Source organism: Osmerus eperlanus, chromosome 4 (genome assembly GCF_963692335.1).
Source record: "Osmerus eperlanus chromosome 4, fOsmEpe2.1, whole genome shotgun sequence".
NCBI classification, from domain to species: Eukaryota; Metazoa; Chordata; class Actinopteri; order Osmeriformes; family Osmeridae; genus Osmerus; species Osmerus eperlanus.
In genome coordinates, this window is record NC_085021.1 from 11575269 (window position 1) to 11592874 (window position 17606).

At 41.2% G+C, this 17606-nt stretch overlaps 3 protein-coding genes across 4 annotated transcripts; 2 read left to right on the plus strand and 1 right to left on the minus strand.

Annotated features, from left to right (window-relative positions):
* Positions 1–1502: 1502 nt before the first annotated feature.
* ptpn1 (protein tyrosine phosphatase non-receptor type 1) lies at positions 1503–7719 on the minus strand. Its single transcript, XM_062459006.1, has 9 exons — positions 7457–7719; positions 6716–6806; positions 5513–5613; positions 5269–5367; positions 4856–4993; positions 4530–4739; positions 4232–4393; positions 3888–4057; positions 1503–3793 (listed from the first exon to the last, which is right to left on the minus strand). Exons 1-9 carry the CDS (start codon positions 7511–7513, stop codon positions 3496–3498), a joined length of 1326 nt encoding a protein of 441 aa, XP_062314990.1. The 5' UTR covers positions 7514–7719; the 3' UTR covers positions 1503–3495.
* A 389-nt stretch (positions 7720–8108) lies between these two features.
* On the plus strand, positions 8109–13352 carry LOC134018776 (kelch-like protein 12). Of its 2 annotated transcripts, XM_062459007.1 has the most exons (12): positions 8109–8444; positions 8683–8912; positions 9451–9604; positions 9813–10030; positions 10620–10769; positions 11145–11259; positions 11343–11449; positions 11637–11832; positions 11965–12123; positions 12230–12328; positions 12409–12595; positions 12686–13352. In XM_062459007.1, the coding sequence occupies exons 2-12, from the start codon at positions 8730–8732 to the stop codon at positions 12810–12812; spliced, it is 1695 nt and encodes a 564-aa protein (XP_062314991.1). In that variant the 5' UTR covers positions 8109–8444; positions 8683–8729; the 3' UTR covers positions 12813–13352. The 2 variants fall into 2 exon arrangements, with proteins under 2 accessions (XP_062314991.1, XP_062314992.1); XM_062459008.1 differs by lacking the exons at positions 8109–8444; positions 8683–8912 and adding an exon at positions 9118–9266.
* Positions 13353–15065: 1713 nt separating this feature from the next.
* tuba5 (tubulin alpha 5) lies at positions 15066–17434 on the plus strand. The gene is made up of 4 exons (XM_062459011.1): positions 15066–15324; positions 15838–15986; positions 16113–16793; positions 16896–17434. The coding sequence occupies exons 1-4, from the start codon at positions 15066–15068 to the stop codon at positions 17190–17192; spliced, it is 1386 nt and encodes a 461-aa protein (XP_062314995.1). The 3' UTR covers positions 17193–17434.
* Positions 17435–17606: the final 172 nt, after the last annotated feature.

Genomic DNA, 17606 nt, shown 5'->3' on the forward strand with positions numbered 1-17606 from the left:
GTTTAAGACATTGGATTTTCCAGAACTGTACTTGACTCCCAGGAAATAATCCACATCTGAAAGAGAGGTCTTATCGCCAAGGATCCTTCTCTGTCTCTCTAGGTTGACTGGCCATTGGGAAGTTCCAGGTTAATGACTAAACCCTGGACATACATTGTAAGAGCTTGCAGAAAAGAGTTGATGCCTTTTTAGAAAGTTCTGAAACTGAAGTTACAGATTCAGACCAAAACTAAGCAAAGCACAAGGTAAACTGTCCATGAAAATTAAGTACTTAATAGAACATGTATAGATTATTTCTGTTCCTTCTCCATCATCATCATCATCATGAACACAAAACATGATGAAATCCAAAACTACAACACTTGTGCAGAGCCCAGTGTACTAAATAAAAGTACTATAGCTTTAAGATCACTTCCTGTGTATGCCCAGCCACGCCTTGAGTACTTTTCCCAATGCTGATCGTTGCAGCCTGTTCTATCTAGTCCCCTGACGTCAGTTGCATTCGCGTGGCTGGGAGTGCTATTACTCACTCTAGTTGCATTCCTGTGCAGCACGTACCAGTGCCTACTTCCCCCTCTCTCCAAAACAGTTTCCCAAACAGGAAATCCGGAATGTTGCCAAATGGCTTGTACCAACATTGTGGTTTACCAATTTTACACTTGCTGGTCTGATACTATACAATCACACATGCCTGATTTCATGCAGCACTTATGACCGACAAATGACTTTTATTGTCAATGAAGAGACACACTATAGGCCTTCCACACTACCCCTCTAAAACATTGACCTGAATCTCTCCTGTTCCAGCTGGGATATATGTCCTTAAGTGGATGAAAAGCCCCCAAAAATGCTAGCACATGGAACATCAAAAAAATTAAAAGCACGAGTAACGTGGTTATATATATAAAAAGGATAGTTTGTGGTTTAGAAGACAGGAATTGTGAACCAGGTGCTATTAACCTGAACCAGGCTAGGCTGTGATAGCAAGTCAAATAGAGCCCTCTTGTGGTGGATTTGTCAGGACAAGGGCAAGGTCAAGGACAAATACAATTTAACTGAAATTCTTAAAAATGTTATATTCGTCCTGAAGTCATTTCTGTTCATCTGTAAAGTCATAACATATGAAATGCAAATAGTCACTCTCCTGCATATGACCCTAGCAAAGAAATGGGCCATAAATGTCCCCGGCCAGGATAAGGGAAATCACTTGGCCCCTGGGCAACACTGATGTGGCTGACCACTGCTCCTAGCTGCCCTTGGAGGAGGGACACAGGATAGGACAAAAGTAAAGACCAATTTCTCCAGTGGACACCTGGGCAGGCTTGTTCCGCCACTCTCTGCACGCGAGTGCCTGTATGGGATGAGTAAAGGATTCTTCTTTATGAGAATCAGAAACATAGACCACCAATAAATGAGATAATTTTATTACCCCATATATTGTTCAGAATTCAGACTGAATATGAAGTTGTATACTTTGTATCAGTTCTAAAAACCAAAACAAATCAGCAGTACAATTTTATTAAAAAAAGGAGTACATTGATGGATGTAAATAAAAAAGACAAATGGTTGTTGAGCTGAGCATGAGTACAGAAAAACAGAAGTGCCTGGGTAGACACATGGTTCCCAGGCACGGTGACTTTATCACTTACTGACACACAAAAAATAAATCAGCATACATTGAAACCTGATTTGAAAACATCAAGAGGGTGTCCATGGGTTGGACCTCATACATTCTAAATAAAGGTACAGCCATTGGACTCAAAAAGCCGTTTCTATGAGCCACTAAGGTAAACTGAATGCTGCTAGCAGCTTAACTAATCTCATTTCATGACAAACCTGTTTATTCATTCACCACTGCAGGATGTCTAAGTGAAAAAGCAATCATACAAAATAACATAGCCAGCTCAGGCCCATTCCATAACATTTATGATGGACCATTCCTACAGTGTTTAAATCCCTGCGCTGGTGTTTGACTTTTTGGTTGAGATCCCCATCCCTCTGTTCCAACAGGCAGGATGGATTCAGCATTCATCAAGTGCGAATTTAAAGGGGTATCATACTGATAAGTATTTGTATTGCTGGCAAAAGAAGAGTACTTTGTGTCCTTGTTGGCTAAGCTGGCATTTTTGTGCGTAAATGCAGCCTTCCATTTGATAACAACTACACAACACTCATCTGCTGCATTCCCCTCAGGCTTACACATTCACTTTCTCTGAGCAAGAAAAGTCGCAGCACTTTTCATGTTAGAGCAAAACAGTTGTGCACCATGAACATCATCACGTAATCTTGTAGGTTTGACAACTTTAAGAGTCAATGGAAGACTCCTTTACAACTGACGTAACTGATTTGTGAAATAGCAGTGGCTGGAGCCGATTGTGAAACACAAAGTCTGAATGTTGGGTCTCAAACATAATAGCCCATGACATTCAGTGAATGCACACCTTCCATTCACAGCTCATCTCAAAGTAAACTCTCCTGTGTAAATGTCAAGTTTGGAACAAAAATGTGTGGGGAGAGGGGGAATTACTAGGAAGAGATTTAGAATACATTTCACATTTGACTTAATTATAAGCTTGAATATTGCCTACTTAGAAGCAGTACAAATCAAGCATCAGTAAAAAGCTCAAATATATTCTGACCAGACAATCAGTTTTACCATACACTCAAATGCACGCACATCCTTACACACACACCAAGAGTGCCTCATGTAGATCAAGCCCAAATGCCCTACTAGGGGTGGCAGTGGGGAGCCTAAGGCCCAACAATGGCCCACTGCATGCAATGCTCATCTTGTGGAGGGGAGACAACCTCCCATTTACTCCCTCCAACCAGCTTCAGCTTACTCCTGGGTATAATACTGCCCCATCTTCAGGAGAGCAATTAAGCTTCTGAAGTGTGGTTGTTTTCCACAACTTACGTCTACCACCAGGATGGCCACAAATTAAGTTCTGTAAGTCTTAAGAGGAAAAAAATATCTAATGTCCAGGGGGGTAATTATGTGAAAAGCCTATGGACATACTAGCAAGGGCTGAAATGGAAGAACACAAATGAGTGTTGTTTGGTACATAAATGGAGGTGGCATGTGTGTATGGTGGACTGTGGTTCACAGAACACAGGATCAGACTCACACACCTTCCTTTACTGCCTGTGATAAAGAAAAAACATTTACTGACTCAATTTTCTTTCTTTTTCAAATCAACATGTGTATTTTGGGGTGTGACACCTGAAAATGTAGGCCCTGAGCATACAAACTGAAAGTTTGAGGATGTGTTACGGTGGGTGAAAAGGGAAGGGCTACCCCTTCCTCTGACTCCAACACACCACCTACACTGATTTTGTAAATAAAACAATTGAGCCTGAATCTGCTGAAGTCCAAACAAACCACCCGCCAGCAGAGTAAGCCCATAGGCAAATGGGACCAGCTGGACAGGCTGATTCACCCTGCGAAAACAGTGAATAGAAAGGGAGGTACAAGAGAGGGAGGAAGGAAAGACATCAGTGGAAACAGGCTCGATAACAGACATAAGCACCCAGGGCCAATGCCGTGCACAGGCAAACATTGGCCAACAGAGGGGTCCAAGTCCCCTTTGGAGAGCTGTCGCCTGCTTGCTCTGCAGCCTGGGTCAACTTCTGCCTTTCTATCTCATACTGCCGCTGAGGTTTGGGTGGAGCTTTGGAGGCTTCTTCTTTACTTCCCACCAGTCCATCAGGCTGGTCGAAGGGGTCAGTGGGGGGCTGAGGGGCAGCAATATCAACACCAGTCCTCCTCCGGACCTCTGGCTCTGGTGGGGCACTGCAGACAGGTGCATTCACAAGAGTAATTAGTGGATTGGAGGATTTACGACATAAAAATCTGTAACAGATTTTCCACATTCAAAGATGGTTACCTGCGAGTGTGAACATCATTCTGTGCAACAATCAATTGAACGTCAGTCGGAGGAAAGAAGGAGAAGCGCTCAGGTGTGCCGTTTTTAGAGTCTCTTTGAGGAGGAGGTGGTGGAGGTGGTGTGAGCTCAGGTGGGAAATCCTCCTCATTTGACAGCTCTTTCCACGACTCCTAAACGTAAACATATTGTGAATGGTATGGACATTTAAAGGCTTTACGAAGAAAATATCTAGGGCCTTCCTTCTTCAATAAAAATTGAGCTCTATTCATAAAATTTGCTTGCCAAATCTTATGAATAGTATCTGAGTATCTGCAAGATGTTCCTTGTAAAACAATTTGAGTTACCTGCAAAGATGTGTCTCCCATGATGCACTTGGCACCTTCAATAACAGCGAGGTAGGAAAAGCGGAGTTGGTCCGCTGTCTGAATCAGACCCATCCGATAACGCCGCATCTCCAGCAGTATTTCACGAATGCGCACAGTTGATGGGTCCTTGCGAATGGACATCTGGGTTGAATTGAAAATAAAAGTTACAATTAACTCATTGACTTGATTAAATCATCTTGTAAAGCATCAGGTAAACAATTATACTCCCCCCAACAGGACAAGTTCAGTAGAAACTGCTGTGCTGTGCTGTACTGACCAGTAAGAGGCAGGTGTCTACCAAGCAGAAGGTTCCGGAGCGGCCAATCCCAGCACTGCAGTGCACCACCACGGGCCCCTGGTCAGAGTTGAGACATCCAGACTCGCGCACTTTGAAAAGGAAGTTGAGGAAGGAGGCAGGAGACTCGGGTACTCCAAAGTCAGGCCAGGTGGTGTAGTGAAAATGTAAAATCTCTCTAGTTTCCTGAGTCTGTAAAGGTAGGAGAGTAAATTTACATTGACATTGTCTGACATGAATGCCCAAAAAACACTTTAAGAACCCTAAAACCCAGAGGGCAGGGCACAACTAGAAAACAGATATCTTACCAACATATTTTCCAGCTCCAGCTGACGAACAGTGTAGTAGGATTTTATGTCCTCTGAAACCAGTGTTAGCTTGAAATTTGTGTCATCAAAAATAGCCTCCTTCTCCTCTCTAGGCGGCCAATACTGTGCACACTTCACCTATGAAACATTGAGTTTGAAAATTACAATTTTCTCTACACACTTGAAGATCAGTTCACCCTTATTGACCACACACTTATTCATGGTAGATGTACAAGCAGTAGCTAAGCAGACCTTTAACCAGATATATTACTATGCATGTTATGATACAAGCAGCAAAAGTCCTGACATGCACATGGTATTGTGCAACTTTCTCACAGCAAACACAGCAGGTCTGATAGTGACAAGGTGTGTACAGTAAGCCACATACCATATTTAATGGGGGGCTGACTTACCGATCCTTTTTCTATGACACGGTTCAACATCACCACACCTCGGGTTCTCTGCTCCCACACCATTTCCCAGAAGTGACCACAAGTGTTTGGAAGGGGTCCCTGAAGGGAGAAGATAAATGTGAATCTATGAAACAACATGAAATAAATCAAGATATGATTTTTAGCTCAAATTCCATAACATGTATTCCTCTTTAAGGGACAAACAAATGTGTTCTCAAAACTTCCCCTCAGTCCCAGAACCAACCTGAGTGAGAATGTAGCTTCTCTGTGCCTCCTCTACAGATATCAGGCTTGCATTTATGTAGTCATTCATACCCAGTTGCAGGCGGATTCTGCTGTGATCAACTACAGAGAAATAAATCACTTTAGAATAAGAAAATGTATTCATGGCTTTGTCATTCCTCATATCCCCTTGGGACTCCAGATTAAATGTAGTCCTGTCACAGCCCAGAGGACGTGAGAGCAGCACAGCTGCACACGACATGACAGGTCTGTCTTTGGTTGAAACACAGAAGTATTTGTTCCTGATCCGGTTTTCTGATCCACACCATTGAACATGAAAGACTATTTTACATAATTTAAAAAAAGAGACAGTGATACCTGCAAAGAAGTGAAACTATTCACAATGTATCAATGTAGTACTGGTTGTATTACTTCCAACTCAGAAACCCAAGCTACACATCAATACCACCCATAGTGACTTGTGACCGGCCTGCATCAAGTGTTTGCTTTAGGTTCATTTTTTGCATTCTTGTGAAAAGAGGAAACCACCCTTTAGACATTTCTCGTTAACATCACTTTTTGAATACAACAGTGAAGACCATTTTGATTTACTAATGTAATTTCGAGAAATCATAATTTGAAGGAAAGCACTTAAGAATAACCTATGACTAGAATCATAATCAGAACTGGCTTTAAGTAGCTAAAATGTAGCTATCTTCATATGGGTGTATGTGAAGCCCTCCATGACATTGCTTGTAAAAAAGGGCTCTAAGATAGATGATCAAATAACATTTGATTAATTCACTAAGGGATACCACAAATATTTAACGACATTCTACATTGTAAGAAACAGATGACAAAGTTTGGGCTGTATCAGGTAGACTACAGTATATCACAGAGACTACGTGACACTCATCACAGGTTGTCTTAACCCTCGTGCTGCCTTCGGGTCACATGACCCAAAGGTTCATAATGAACCATCGTTGTGTTTACCCAATTTTACCCAATACAAAAACAAATTAAAATAATTTTCTTTTAACCTTTGCAATGTGGGGGGTCTGAGACAGCCTAGCTGTTAAAAGAAAATGCTTCACTTTGTCTTTGTATGCAGTAAATCTGTCGCAATACGACGGTGGGTCACAATGACTGATGGGTCAGAATGACCCGAAGATAACACAAGGGTTAAACAAATTGATGATATAATGTACCAGAGTACACAACTTACATGGGCTGACATCTCTGTAGCGATTCCGAGTTTTGTTTTCAGGTAATTTGGCAAGTTTGCATGGCAGTTCACTTGATTGCTGACGTATTTCCTATGGAGATGAAAACAATTATTTATATTATAAATGTTTTGCGCACAAAGCATTACCATCTGATGGATCTTTCACTGCTTTCATTAAACAGCAAATCCGGTGACATAGCTGGCAACATAGCTAAACAAATCGCTATACACACAATAACTGTTTGCTGAACTGAACTCAGAAGTGGTTTATTAAAATATTCCTGCATACATTTTCCTTCCGTTCTTCCTAATCAATGGGATTTAAAGTTGTATGGTCATAAATGGTATGCAATATGTAAAATGGAGGAAAGGATAAATGAATTAAATGTGACAATACATACTACAATACAGTAACACCAAAGGAAGCCACAGCACAATGCTACAATGAACGCAAACAACCTATTTAGCTTTAGGCTACATTAGGACAGCTATAGGAGGCACCGGCAGACATCATCGCATAGCTGCGTGGAGGATGATGTTATCAACTAAGCTAAAATCGGAACTTGACAGCTAGGGCATGTTATCTATTGTCCCAACAATAATGTAGATGAGAAGTAATTAAGGGAATACTAATACGTTTCTGTTTAAAATGTATGGAAGTTTTGTGATTAACCAAAAAGACACACACAACTTATAAAAAGTCCACCTTCCTTTACCAAGAAAAACCTTTTTACTCGCTACCTGGTAAATGGCGTTCCAACTCCCTGGTTCATCGATCTCCCGAAACTCAGCTTCCATTGCTGTGCTGCTGCCACCCGTTCTTCCGACGATCAATGAAATCAACGTTAAGCTTTAGCAAATTTGACACAAACTGTGTCTTGGAAACCAGACAACTCTATGGGCGGATTCGGCGCTATTTTTTATTTTTCGGTACTGTAGCTTCATAGATTTCTAGTAATGTTGTCGCTTGGCCTCGTCTAACCGGAAACACGCCGTATGCTCCTCCCCCACCTAAGCACAACTGTCCTTGGGTGGCTCTAATCCCCGCCCTCATTTTTTGACATTGGCTGCTCCATTCTTACATACTTCTTTTTATTCATTTACTCGTTGCAGTTCTTCGGTATTGCAGCATTAACCACTCATGTAATTGTACATTTTACCCGGATTACTAGAAAAACGTTAATAATGGGCGCTCTGTAGTGGAAACATAAACCGAGTTCACCCAGACCTGACTTATTATTATTATTAAATTAAATGATAGTTTACAGTAAATAAACGTGTGCCTTAAGACCAATTTTTGTGGTGGTTGATTCCTAGATATAATTTCTCATACTATCTACATGTCCTGCTTTGGTGCTTGTTGGCGTCAATTAAGTGCGCGCACGTAAAGTGACGTAACTTGCTCGCTAGGTAAATTAGCTGGTTTGTTGTGTTTTTAAACGTTTCCTGCTGATGCTAGCTAGCGTAGCTAATAGTCAGGCTAGCTAGCTAGCTATAGTTATGCATTTGGCCATCATAGAAGCTCGCGGTAGATGAACGTATCGTCTCCTTATCGCCAACCTTAATACGTTTTCCAGTAAGAATTCGAGAGGGGCTTGTCGTACAGCTGTCATGTATCTTCCTTGCCTGTCCACATATGGCTAAACTACAGTACCGTATCAGTTAGCTAGCAAGTAGCTAACTAGCAGCCTGCACTATTCTGTAACCAGCTGTCTTAGCTGACCAAGTGGTGAGTACTGGTTATGAAGTCAATAATATTACTAGCAGCAGTTGACATTTTCTGAATTGCCATTCTGTGGCTAGCCTACTAGTAGTGACTCTTTTAACGCTGAACTCTTACTAGTATCATGTGCTCAATGTAGCTAGCTGTACAATGAAAGCGTTGTGTTCGGCTGGCATAACAATGATCACAGGCGGTCATGTTTCAGCATCATACAAATAAATCTGTCTCTTTGTGCTTTTAACAGAAACTGCAGTCAACAGGGGTTCTTCTGATACTTTTAAGGCACTCGTCATGGCTCCCAAAGATATCATGACCAACTCCCATGCCAAGTCTATCCTTAATGCCATGAATGCACTTCGAAAAAGCAACACACTCTGCGACATCACTTTAAGGGTGGAAAATACAGACTTTCCAGCTCATCGCATTGTCCTGGCTGCCTGCAGTGACTACTTTTGTGCCATGTTTACAAGCGAGGTCAGTGTAACGGTGTTCAACAGCGCCTATTCAATAGGCTATTCAAATCCTCGAGAAGTCAATAATTAAGGTGCATACCATTTTGGACCCCCCTCCACACACACTTCTCAATGATAGATAACAAGATGCTAAATGCAGCCATAGTCATATGACCAAACAGGGACTGGTAAGGAATTACATTATTAATGTGACGTGATACATGATTATTTATGTAAGTCCCAACAATAGGCAGTTCAGAATTTGATGTATTTTCCATTTACCTCATTGTAGGAAAATCATTTGTATTGATATGCAGCCCAGTTGACCTAGCCTATCTTTCTTTCTTAATGTTTGTGCCTGTCTAAGAATCATCAGGTGAGCATATCTTTTTACTGACCAAACTGTCTACAGTCATTAGTTCCACACTTATATGCTTAACAGTTATACCTGTTTAATACAGTTTAGCAAGGTTTGCGATTTTTTTCAATTTGTTTTCTTTTCATAAATGTTTGTATTTTAATTTTATTTAGCCTTATATGTCTCTGTTGTGATTCTGCAGCTGTCTGAGAAGGGGAAATCCTTTGTGGACATTCAAGGCCTGACTGGATCAACCATGGAGATCTTGCTGGACTTTGTCTACACTGAAACAGTTCTGGTCACAGTGGAGAACGTACAGGAACTGCTTCCTGCTGCTTGTTTGCTTCAGCTTAAAGGTAAATGGGAGAATTTCCTGGTCAGCCCTGCACACTGTTAGAACCAACTACTAGTGCCAAAATTGTGAAGTGGCACAGACAATAGGCATGACAATCATTGTCTGAGTTGACCGTAACACTATAGATATGGGTATGGATTCTGTACAGTCCAATATATGATACATTGTGTACACATACAAATGTGTGGATGTATCTTTGTTTCCTTTAGGAGTGAAAAGAGCATGTTGTGAATTTCTGGATAGTCAGCTTGACCCCTCAAACTGTCTGGGTATTCGGGACTTTGCCGAGACACACAATTGCCTTGACTTGATGCAGGCAGCTGAGCTTTTCTCCCAAAAGCACTTTCCTGAGGTCGTTCAACATGAGGAGTTCATGCTGCTCTGTCAATCAGAGGTTGAGAAGCTTGTGAAATGTGATGAAATCCAGGTAGGCTTAAGAAGGATGTGGGAGGAGGGGTGTGGGGAAAGGTTTGCCTTTTTAACCTGCCGGATGAACAATGTCTGCATATAAAATGTTGTGCAATGTCCAATAAAGTGTGTAACAAATGTGTGAACTATTCAGGTTTGGTTGACATAATGTTTCAAAGTATCCTTAAAAACACAACACTTGGGAAGTAAAGATGCAAGTGCAGGCCTGCTTTCATCTCAGTTAATACTGGGGGGGGGGGGGGCTGTGTGGATTTGGGCGACTATAAAGTTATGATAAAGGAAACTTGATTGAAGTATGCCTTTGTGCATAGGAAATTCCTGTCTCTAACCACACACCTTGTTTTGTGAAAACATGGTTATAATCATGTGATGATTTATAGATCCCTAACCCATTCAACAAAAACGTGCCTGTTATTTTTGTGTTTTTTAAATTCTAGCTATGCATGATAATCATACTGTAGTCGAGACACCTTTCCCCTCAGAACATTCAAAGTAATAAAATGAATAGCGTCCTCAGTTGTCAGTCATTTTGATAAATTGTGAATTCCTTTGAGTTGGCTAAATGCTCTGTCTGTTTCTGTTACTAGGTTGATTCTGAGGAACCGGTATTTGAGGCAGTCTTGAATTGGGTCAAACACAACAGGAAAGAGAGAGAACCGTATCTTCCGGACATGCTTGAGTTTGTGCGAATGCCTCTGCTGACCCCCCGCTACATTACAGATGTAATTGATTCTGAGGTGAGGCAGACATTTACATTTAGTCATTTAGCAGACGCTCTTATCCAGAGCAACGTATAGTAAGTACAGGGACATTCCCCCGAGGCAAGTGGGGTGAAGTGCCTTGCCCAAGGACACAACGTCATTTTGGACGGCCAGGAATCGAACCGGCAACCTTATAATTGGTAGCCCAATTTTCGAACCGCTCAGCCATCAGACCACACACTGCCTCATGTAGGCTCTTCCTGCTTGACTTTCATCAACACCACTCCCTCATGATGGATGTGTTTCTAGATAATACATCAAGTGGCAAGCATAGGGATTAACTTTTATAACTACAGTACTTCTCTCTATTGAGTCGCCCAAAATGTAGTTATATGTTTTTACATGTTCCAGCCACTCATTCGATGCAGTCTTCCGTGTCGAGACCTAGTAGATGAAGCAAAGAAGTTCCACCTAAGGCCAGAACTTAGGAGCGAGATGCAAGGCCCACGAACCCAAGCACGATTAGGTACAATCTTCTCATTCTAAGTGCGACACTGCTACATTGTCTTTTTAACAATATACTTGGTAACTTACTGTTAATCCATTTAGGTGCCAAAGAGGTTCTGTTAGTTATAGGTGGATTTGGCAGTCAACAGTCTCCTATAGATATTGTGGAGAAGTATGACCCTAAAACCCAGGAGTGGAGCTTTCTACCTGTGAGTAATATCGTTTTGGTTTGTGGTAAGACTTCTCACTTAATGTTGAGGGCTGTTCTGTAGATGAAGTCTCAACCATTAACTGTACAAAATGTAAAACAATGTGTATAAAGTGCAGTATTATAAGTGCAAATGGCAGATTGTGTACTTTGGCTAATGTTAACTAATCCAAGGTTTATTATTACAGAACATTGCTCGTAAAAGACGTTACGTAGCCACTGTGTCCCTCAACGACCGTGTGTATGTAATTGGAGGCTATGACGGTCGTTCGAGACTCAGTTCGGTGGAGTGCTTGGATTACACCGCTGATGAGGACGGTGTCTGGTACACAGTTGCTACCATGAACGTTCGCCGTGGCCTAGCAGGCGCCACCACACTCGGAGGTGAGGGACCTTTTCGGACTGACAGCTTGTACTTCTAAAGGGTCTACCATTGTCTTGCCATTTCTTTAGCTTTTTATTAGATTTTTAAATACAGTTTTATCATTTGTGTGGGGGTGCCTTGTTGCTGTACAGACATGATCTATGTTGCCGGAGGTTTCGATGGAAGCCGGCGTCACACCAGTATGGAGCGCTACGACCCAAACATTGACCAGTGGAGTATGCTTGGGGACATGCAGACAGCAAGGGAAGGTGCCGGGCTGGTGGTGGCCAGTGGATTGATTTACTGCCTAGGTCGGTAAAGGTGCTTTATATCAGTTTAGTGTATATAAGTTTGAAATTGGCTTTAAGGGTCCCATTTACTTTCGCCATTGTAAAAATCAGTTTTCTTTGTTCACAGGAGGATATGACGGGTTGAATATACTTAACTCAGTTGAGCGATATGATCCACACACAGGGCACTGGACCAATGTCACCCCCATGGCTACTAAACGCTCAGGTATTTCTGAGAATGGCTACTGAAATGTACCATCTGGTTAGAACTTAGAACCTAGTCTGAAGATCTGGTCTTTGTTGCAGGTGCTGGAGTAGCCTTGCTCAATGACCACATCTATGTAGTAGGTGGCTTTGATGGAACTGCTCATCTAGACTCTGTGGAGGTATATAACATAAGAACAGATTATTGGACAACAGTTGCCAGTATGACTACTCCCCGGTGTTATGTAGGGGCTACTGTTCTCCGTGGACGGTTATATGCCATAGCTGGGTAAGCATGCATGCCAAACATTATAACTATTAGTCCTTGATGTGATAAAAAAGAAAACACCGGCACAACTTCTCTCTTTTACTTGTTTAGATATGACGGGAACTCCCTTCTCAGCAGCATTGAGTGTTATGACCCAGTGATCGACACCTGGGATGTAGTCACCTCCATGGCAACTCAGCGATGTGATGCTGGAGTCTGTGTCCTCAGAGAAAAGTAATTTTCATCATGAACAGCATCACAGAGGAGTTAAACGAAAATGACGTGCCACTGTTGAGGTGGCTATTCATGTCCCACTACCACTGAGCAATGGAAAAGGTCATTGTAGGTCAGAATGTGACATGGGCTGCCTCAAAAACTCATCATTGCAGCTTCATCAGACTTTCATACTTGAAAGAGTACACCCTTACCAAGAGTGTGCAGCAGAGATGAACAACTATGTGCAAAAGACTCTTATTTGTTGATGCCTCCAAGAAACCAATACCACTTGCATGACTCTTTGGTGATACATGTTGCTGTGGTTACCCGTGAGATTATAATTTTGATGTCTTTAAAGTGCAATACATTTATACTTCTTGAAAGAAAGCAACAACAGCAGAAATTAACAGGTGACTCCTGCTGCTATATGCCTTATGCCCCTGTGGCCCCCATATAATATAACATCCATGTTGCCTCTCATTTGGACTAAAACGATTGTTATCATGACATCAAGTACTGTATAATCAATAAGCATTTACCAGATAAGTAAATTGTCAGTGTCCTTTTGTAGTTTTTGTAATTCTGTATGAAGAGATTTTAGTAACAAATCAAATGAAGATGTTTTCTTCATCTTTATTGTTTTCAATGTAGAGATACAAGTATGACATTTTAAGCACTACACATTTGCATTGTAGACTATGCTGTACAATAATTATTGTTCTCAGTCTTCAAGTAGGCCTACAGTAAAAAATGTAGTGTATGTGTATTATGCATGCATTTATCCCCAATGGTTTCCTTTGTACACGTGCCTGACATGTATGTAGACGAGATATGGTAGTTCACCGTCGGATCATTTTCTTCGACTCGAAAGTGAATAAACATAATCTAGTCTGTCATACTTAAATTTGTATCCTTGTTTTTAAGTGATTGTATTTGATCATTATCTCTTTTCTTTTTTTACATTGGTATGACATTTACCTCGTTGGACAAGACAAGTTAATACATATTCAGCAAGAAGTGTACAGTATTGCTGTACAGTATTAGTTTACTGCTGTCAGTACCTAACCTAGCCTTTTTCCTCGACCATGGTTACTGTCAAGTACAGGTATTTGAAGTCTACCGGTCAGCATCAAATATATTTCATATCACGTTATGCATTATCTGGAAAAAGACACATCACGGTATAGTATACTTCATTGCGCAGGACTTGTGGTCGACAGGGGAACTGTATAAAAGCAACCCTAGCACTCACTTTAGGCAGATGACATTGCTGTGTTGGCGAGGACACGTTGCTCGTCAAAGTCGACATTGCTCAAGCTGGAAAGTTTTTTAACGCATTAATTTTTAAACTTTTATCAGATCTTTCAAGGACAATGGTAAGTGTTGAGCCGATAAGTTTGAGTCCTAATGTATTTATTTGCCTATGCATCAAATGCCGGATGATAGTTTTAGCTAATCTTTTGGTCCTTTGACTCTTTATTTAACCGACAATTGTTTATAATAATTAAACAAAAACTCGTTTGATCTAATCTCTAAGGCCTATCATACTATAGATCATTAGGAGGTAATTTATTTGCAGCTCTGTTTCTATGACACCAATTTGTGTAAAATGAATTTGAATTGTGCATGACTGGAATTTGAGGAATCTGGAGCCGAGCCTTGGGTGAGAATGTGGAATGTATTCGTAAATTCTCCAAGCAATTCTATTGTTAAACATGACCCTGGTCTATTTATAAAATGGGGTCACAACATGTGTATTCACAAAATAATGAAAAGTATTGAGTGCATGATGTGACCAGTGTGGTCCATTTAATGAGAAGTTTAGTTCGTGATCCACTAACAGTAACAAATTCTTCTCTCAAGACTAGCTTTAGAACATATCATGAACCTTTCTTTTTGATAAAATACTTTGTATGGAACTTACAGATTTTTTGTAAATGTCAGCAGAAAATGCCTGTGTAAGAATTATCACTTGTATGCAGAGATAACAGCATACTATTTGGACAAGTGGAAACATGTGTATTCTCAAGGCACACTAACCACTTTCTGAAACATGATAGCCACAATTTGGGCTGTTATGGACCATCCTGTTTTTTAAGTAGTGCAGATGTCTTGCATACATTTTCTTTGTTTGAACCCCATAAATTGCAGCAGATCAGTCAAAGAGAAAGGGTTTCCTCATGAATAACACTGGAGATTACTTACCAATCCAAATTTCGGATGTGCCCTTTTAAAAGTATACAATTATCTTCTATTCTCTTCACTATTAATATGTATGTTTCAATTCAATGTATTTTTTTTCTTACAGAGAGAATGCATATCTATCCATGTGGGCCAAGCAGGCATACAGACAGGCAATGCTTGCTGGGAGCTTTTCTGCCTAGAGCATGGTGTAGGGCCTGATGGTGTATTTCAGGATGTGCCGGTAGAGCCGAATTCACGTTCAGATCCGTTCAACACTTTTTTTAACACCGGAAACTCAGGACGCCATGTTCCAAGAGCCATATTTGTGGACCTGGAGCCAACTGTGGTTGGTAAGCAACCTGTAGAGTTTTTTTTGCAGGTTCTTTATGTTTTTCCCCTAATAAGCTTTATTGTATATGTGCTTACATGTATATATTGTGAGTGCATTTCCATCCACATGGGCCACACAGGAATACACATTGGCAATGCATGCTGGGAGCTGTACTGACTGGAGCATGGTGGCGGTGATGACTCCTTTAACACATTATCCAGTGAGAGTGTCATAAGAAAGCATGTACATTTCACTGTGTTTGTGGATGTAAACAGTTGACAATGGTAAGTGGTGTTGTAGAATATAGAGCTTAACAAAAGGGAAGTAAAGGGGTATAAATCGAACTGCTTTATGAATATGATTATGTACTTAACATAATAGGAGTGAGGCTTTTTTATGGAAGTAAAATTTCCCTTCTAACTATTTAACCAAACAAATAGTTCGAACAGAAACACTGTTTAGGGTATGTTTATCTCAGTTGTCCATGCATGTATGGCCCATTCATTTAATCATTATCTCTTTGTTAACTTAGATGAAGTAAGGACAGGCAAGTACAGGCAGCTCTTCCACCCTGAGCAGCTCATTTCTGGGAAGGAGGACGCAGCCAATAATTATGCTCGGGGGCACTACACCGTTGGGAAGGAGATAATTGATGGTGTACTGGAGAGGGTCCGTAAAATGGTGAGTGCATGGTTTCACATGACAGTACTCCATTATACAGGACTTGATTGTACAAATATTGATTAAAGATGAACAAGTTAATGTAGTTGAGTAAGCTTTTAACATGTTCAAATAATGTGTCCTCAGACTGACCAGTGCACAGGGCTCCAAGGGTTCCTCATCTTCCACAGCTTCGGAGGGGGGACTGGCTCTGGCTTCACCTCTCTACTGATGGAACGCTTGTCTCTTGACTACGGAAAGAAATCAAAGTTGGAGTTTGCCATTTATCCTGCACCCCAGGTGTCCACAGCTGTGGTAGAGCCTTACAACTCCATCCTGACCACCCACACCACCCTCGATCACTCTGACTGTGCCTTCATGGTGGATAACGAGGCCATCTATGACATCTGTCGTCGTAACATGGATATTGAACGTCCATCCTACACCAACCTCAACAGATTGATTGGTCAGATAGTTTCCTCTATCACAGCCTCCCTTCGCTTTGATGGGGCCTTGAATGTCGATCTAACAGAGTTCCAGACCAATCTGGTTCCTTTCCCCCGTATTCATTTCCCTTTGGTAACTTACTCACCTATCATCTCTGCGGAGAAGGCCTACCATGAGCAATTGTCTGTGGCTGAAATCACCAGTGCCTGCTTTGAGCCAACCAATCAAATGGTCAAGTGTGACCCTCGTCATGGCAAATACATGGCTTGTTGTATGCTGTACCGTGGTGATGTGGTTCCAAAAGATGTCAATACTGCCATTGCCAATATTAAGACCAAACGATCAATCCAGTTTGTCGACTGGTGCCCTACTGGATTTAAGGTAGTCAACATAGTTTGCGGTTTATATACAATGTAATATGGTATGCCTTACACATCCCACAATCAATCCACCTATTAATTATCTTTGACTTTGTCTCAACAGGTAGGCATTAACAATCAGCCCCCAACTGAGGTTCCTGGAGGGGACCTTGCAAAGGTCCAGAGAGCTGTGTGCATGCTTAGCAACACCACTGCTATTGCTGAGGCCTGGGCACGTTTGGACCACAAGTTTGACCTCATGTACGCTAAACGTGCCTTTGTGCACTGGTATGTGGGTGAAGGCATGGAGGAAGGAGAGTTTGCCGAGGCCAGAGAAGACTTGGCTTGTCTAGAGAAAGATTATGAGGAGCTGGGAAGAATGAGTGGGGATTCTGAAGATGAAGTGTGCGAGGAATACTGAATCACAGTGCCTGGAGCTTTCATCAGATAACATGAAATAATATTGATTTTGTTATTGTCTTATTATGTATTACTTCAGTTAAGCTGTAACAATATTAAAATAATTTGTATGCATCTGCCATTAGTTTAGTCATAAAACGTTGATCAAAGGGCTCTAAAAGGGGTTATTTAATTAAAAACCTTTACCCTAAAACTAGCCAATTGCTTGTTTGAGCATCATAATAAAGTTGTGATATTATTGTCTTTATTGCTTATGTATAACAATAAGAAATGGATCTTCCAAAATAGTGGTCTAAAATAGGGTTTACCTTTTGTACCATGCAGGCTTCTGTATACTGTTTGATGTATATATGGCATGTGTTACAGTTTTGTAAGGATAGATGATTACAAAACTATCAAACACAGCCAATCTAAG

Excerpts from the sequence above, each read along its gene's own strand:
- ptpn1 (XM_062459006.1), bottom strand. The coding sequence starts at position 7,513 with ATGGAAGCTGAGTTTCGGGAGATCGATGAACCAGGGAGTTGGAACGCC. Across the intron at positions 6,807-7,456 it reads GTTGGAACGCCATTTACCAG|GAAATACGTCAGCAATCAAG; the intron begins GTAGCGAGTAAA and ends TCATCTCCATAG. Across the intron at positions 4,394-4,529 it reads TAGACACCTGCCTCTTACTG|ATGTCCATTCGCAAGGACCC; the intron begins GTCAGTACAGCA and ends AATTCAACCCAG.
- LOC134018776 (XM_062459007.1), top strand. The coding sequence starts at position 8,730 with ATGGCTCCCAAAGATATCATGACCAACTCCCATGCCAAGTCTATCCTT. Across the intron at positions 11,450-11,636 it reads AGGAGTGGAGCTTTCTACCT|AACATTGCTCGTAAAAGACG; the intron begins GTGAGTAATATC and ends TTATTATTACAG. Across the intron at positions 12,329-12,408 it reads CATGGCTACTAAACGCTCAG|GTGCTGGAGTAGCCTTGCTC; the intron begins GTATTTCTGAGA and ends TCTTTGTTGCAG.
- tuba5 (XM_062459011.1), top strand. The coding sequence starts at position 15,066 with ATGTTTCAATTCAATGTATTTTTTTTCTTACAGAGAGAATGCATATCT. Across the intron at positions 15,987-16,112 it reads TGGAGAGGGTCCGTAAAATG|ACTGACCAGTGCACAGGGCT; the intron begins GTGAGTGCATGG and ends ATGTGTCCTCAG. Across the intron at positions 16,794-16,895 it reads GGTGCCCTACTGGATTTAAG|GTAGGCATTAACAATCAGCC; the intron begins GTAGTCAACATA and ends TTGTCTCAACAG.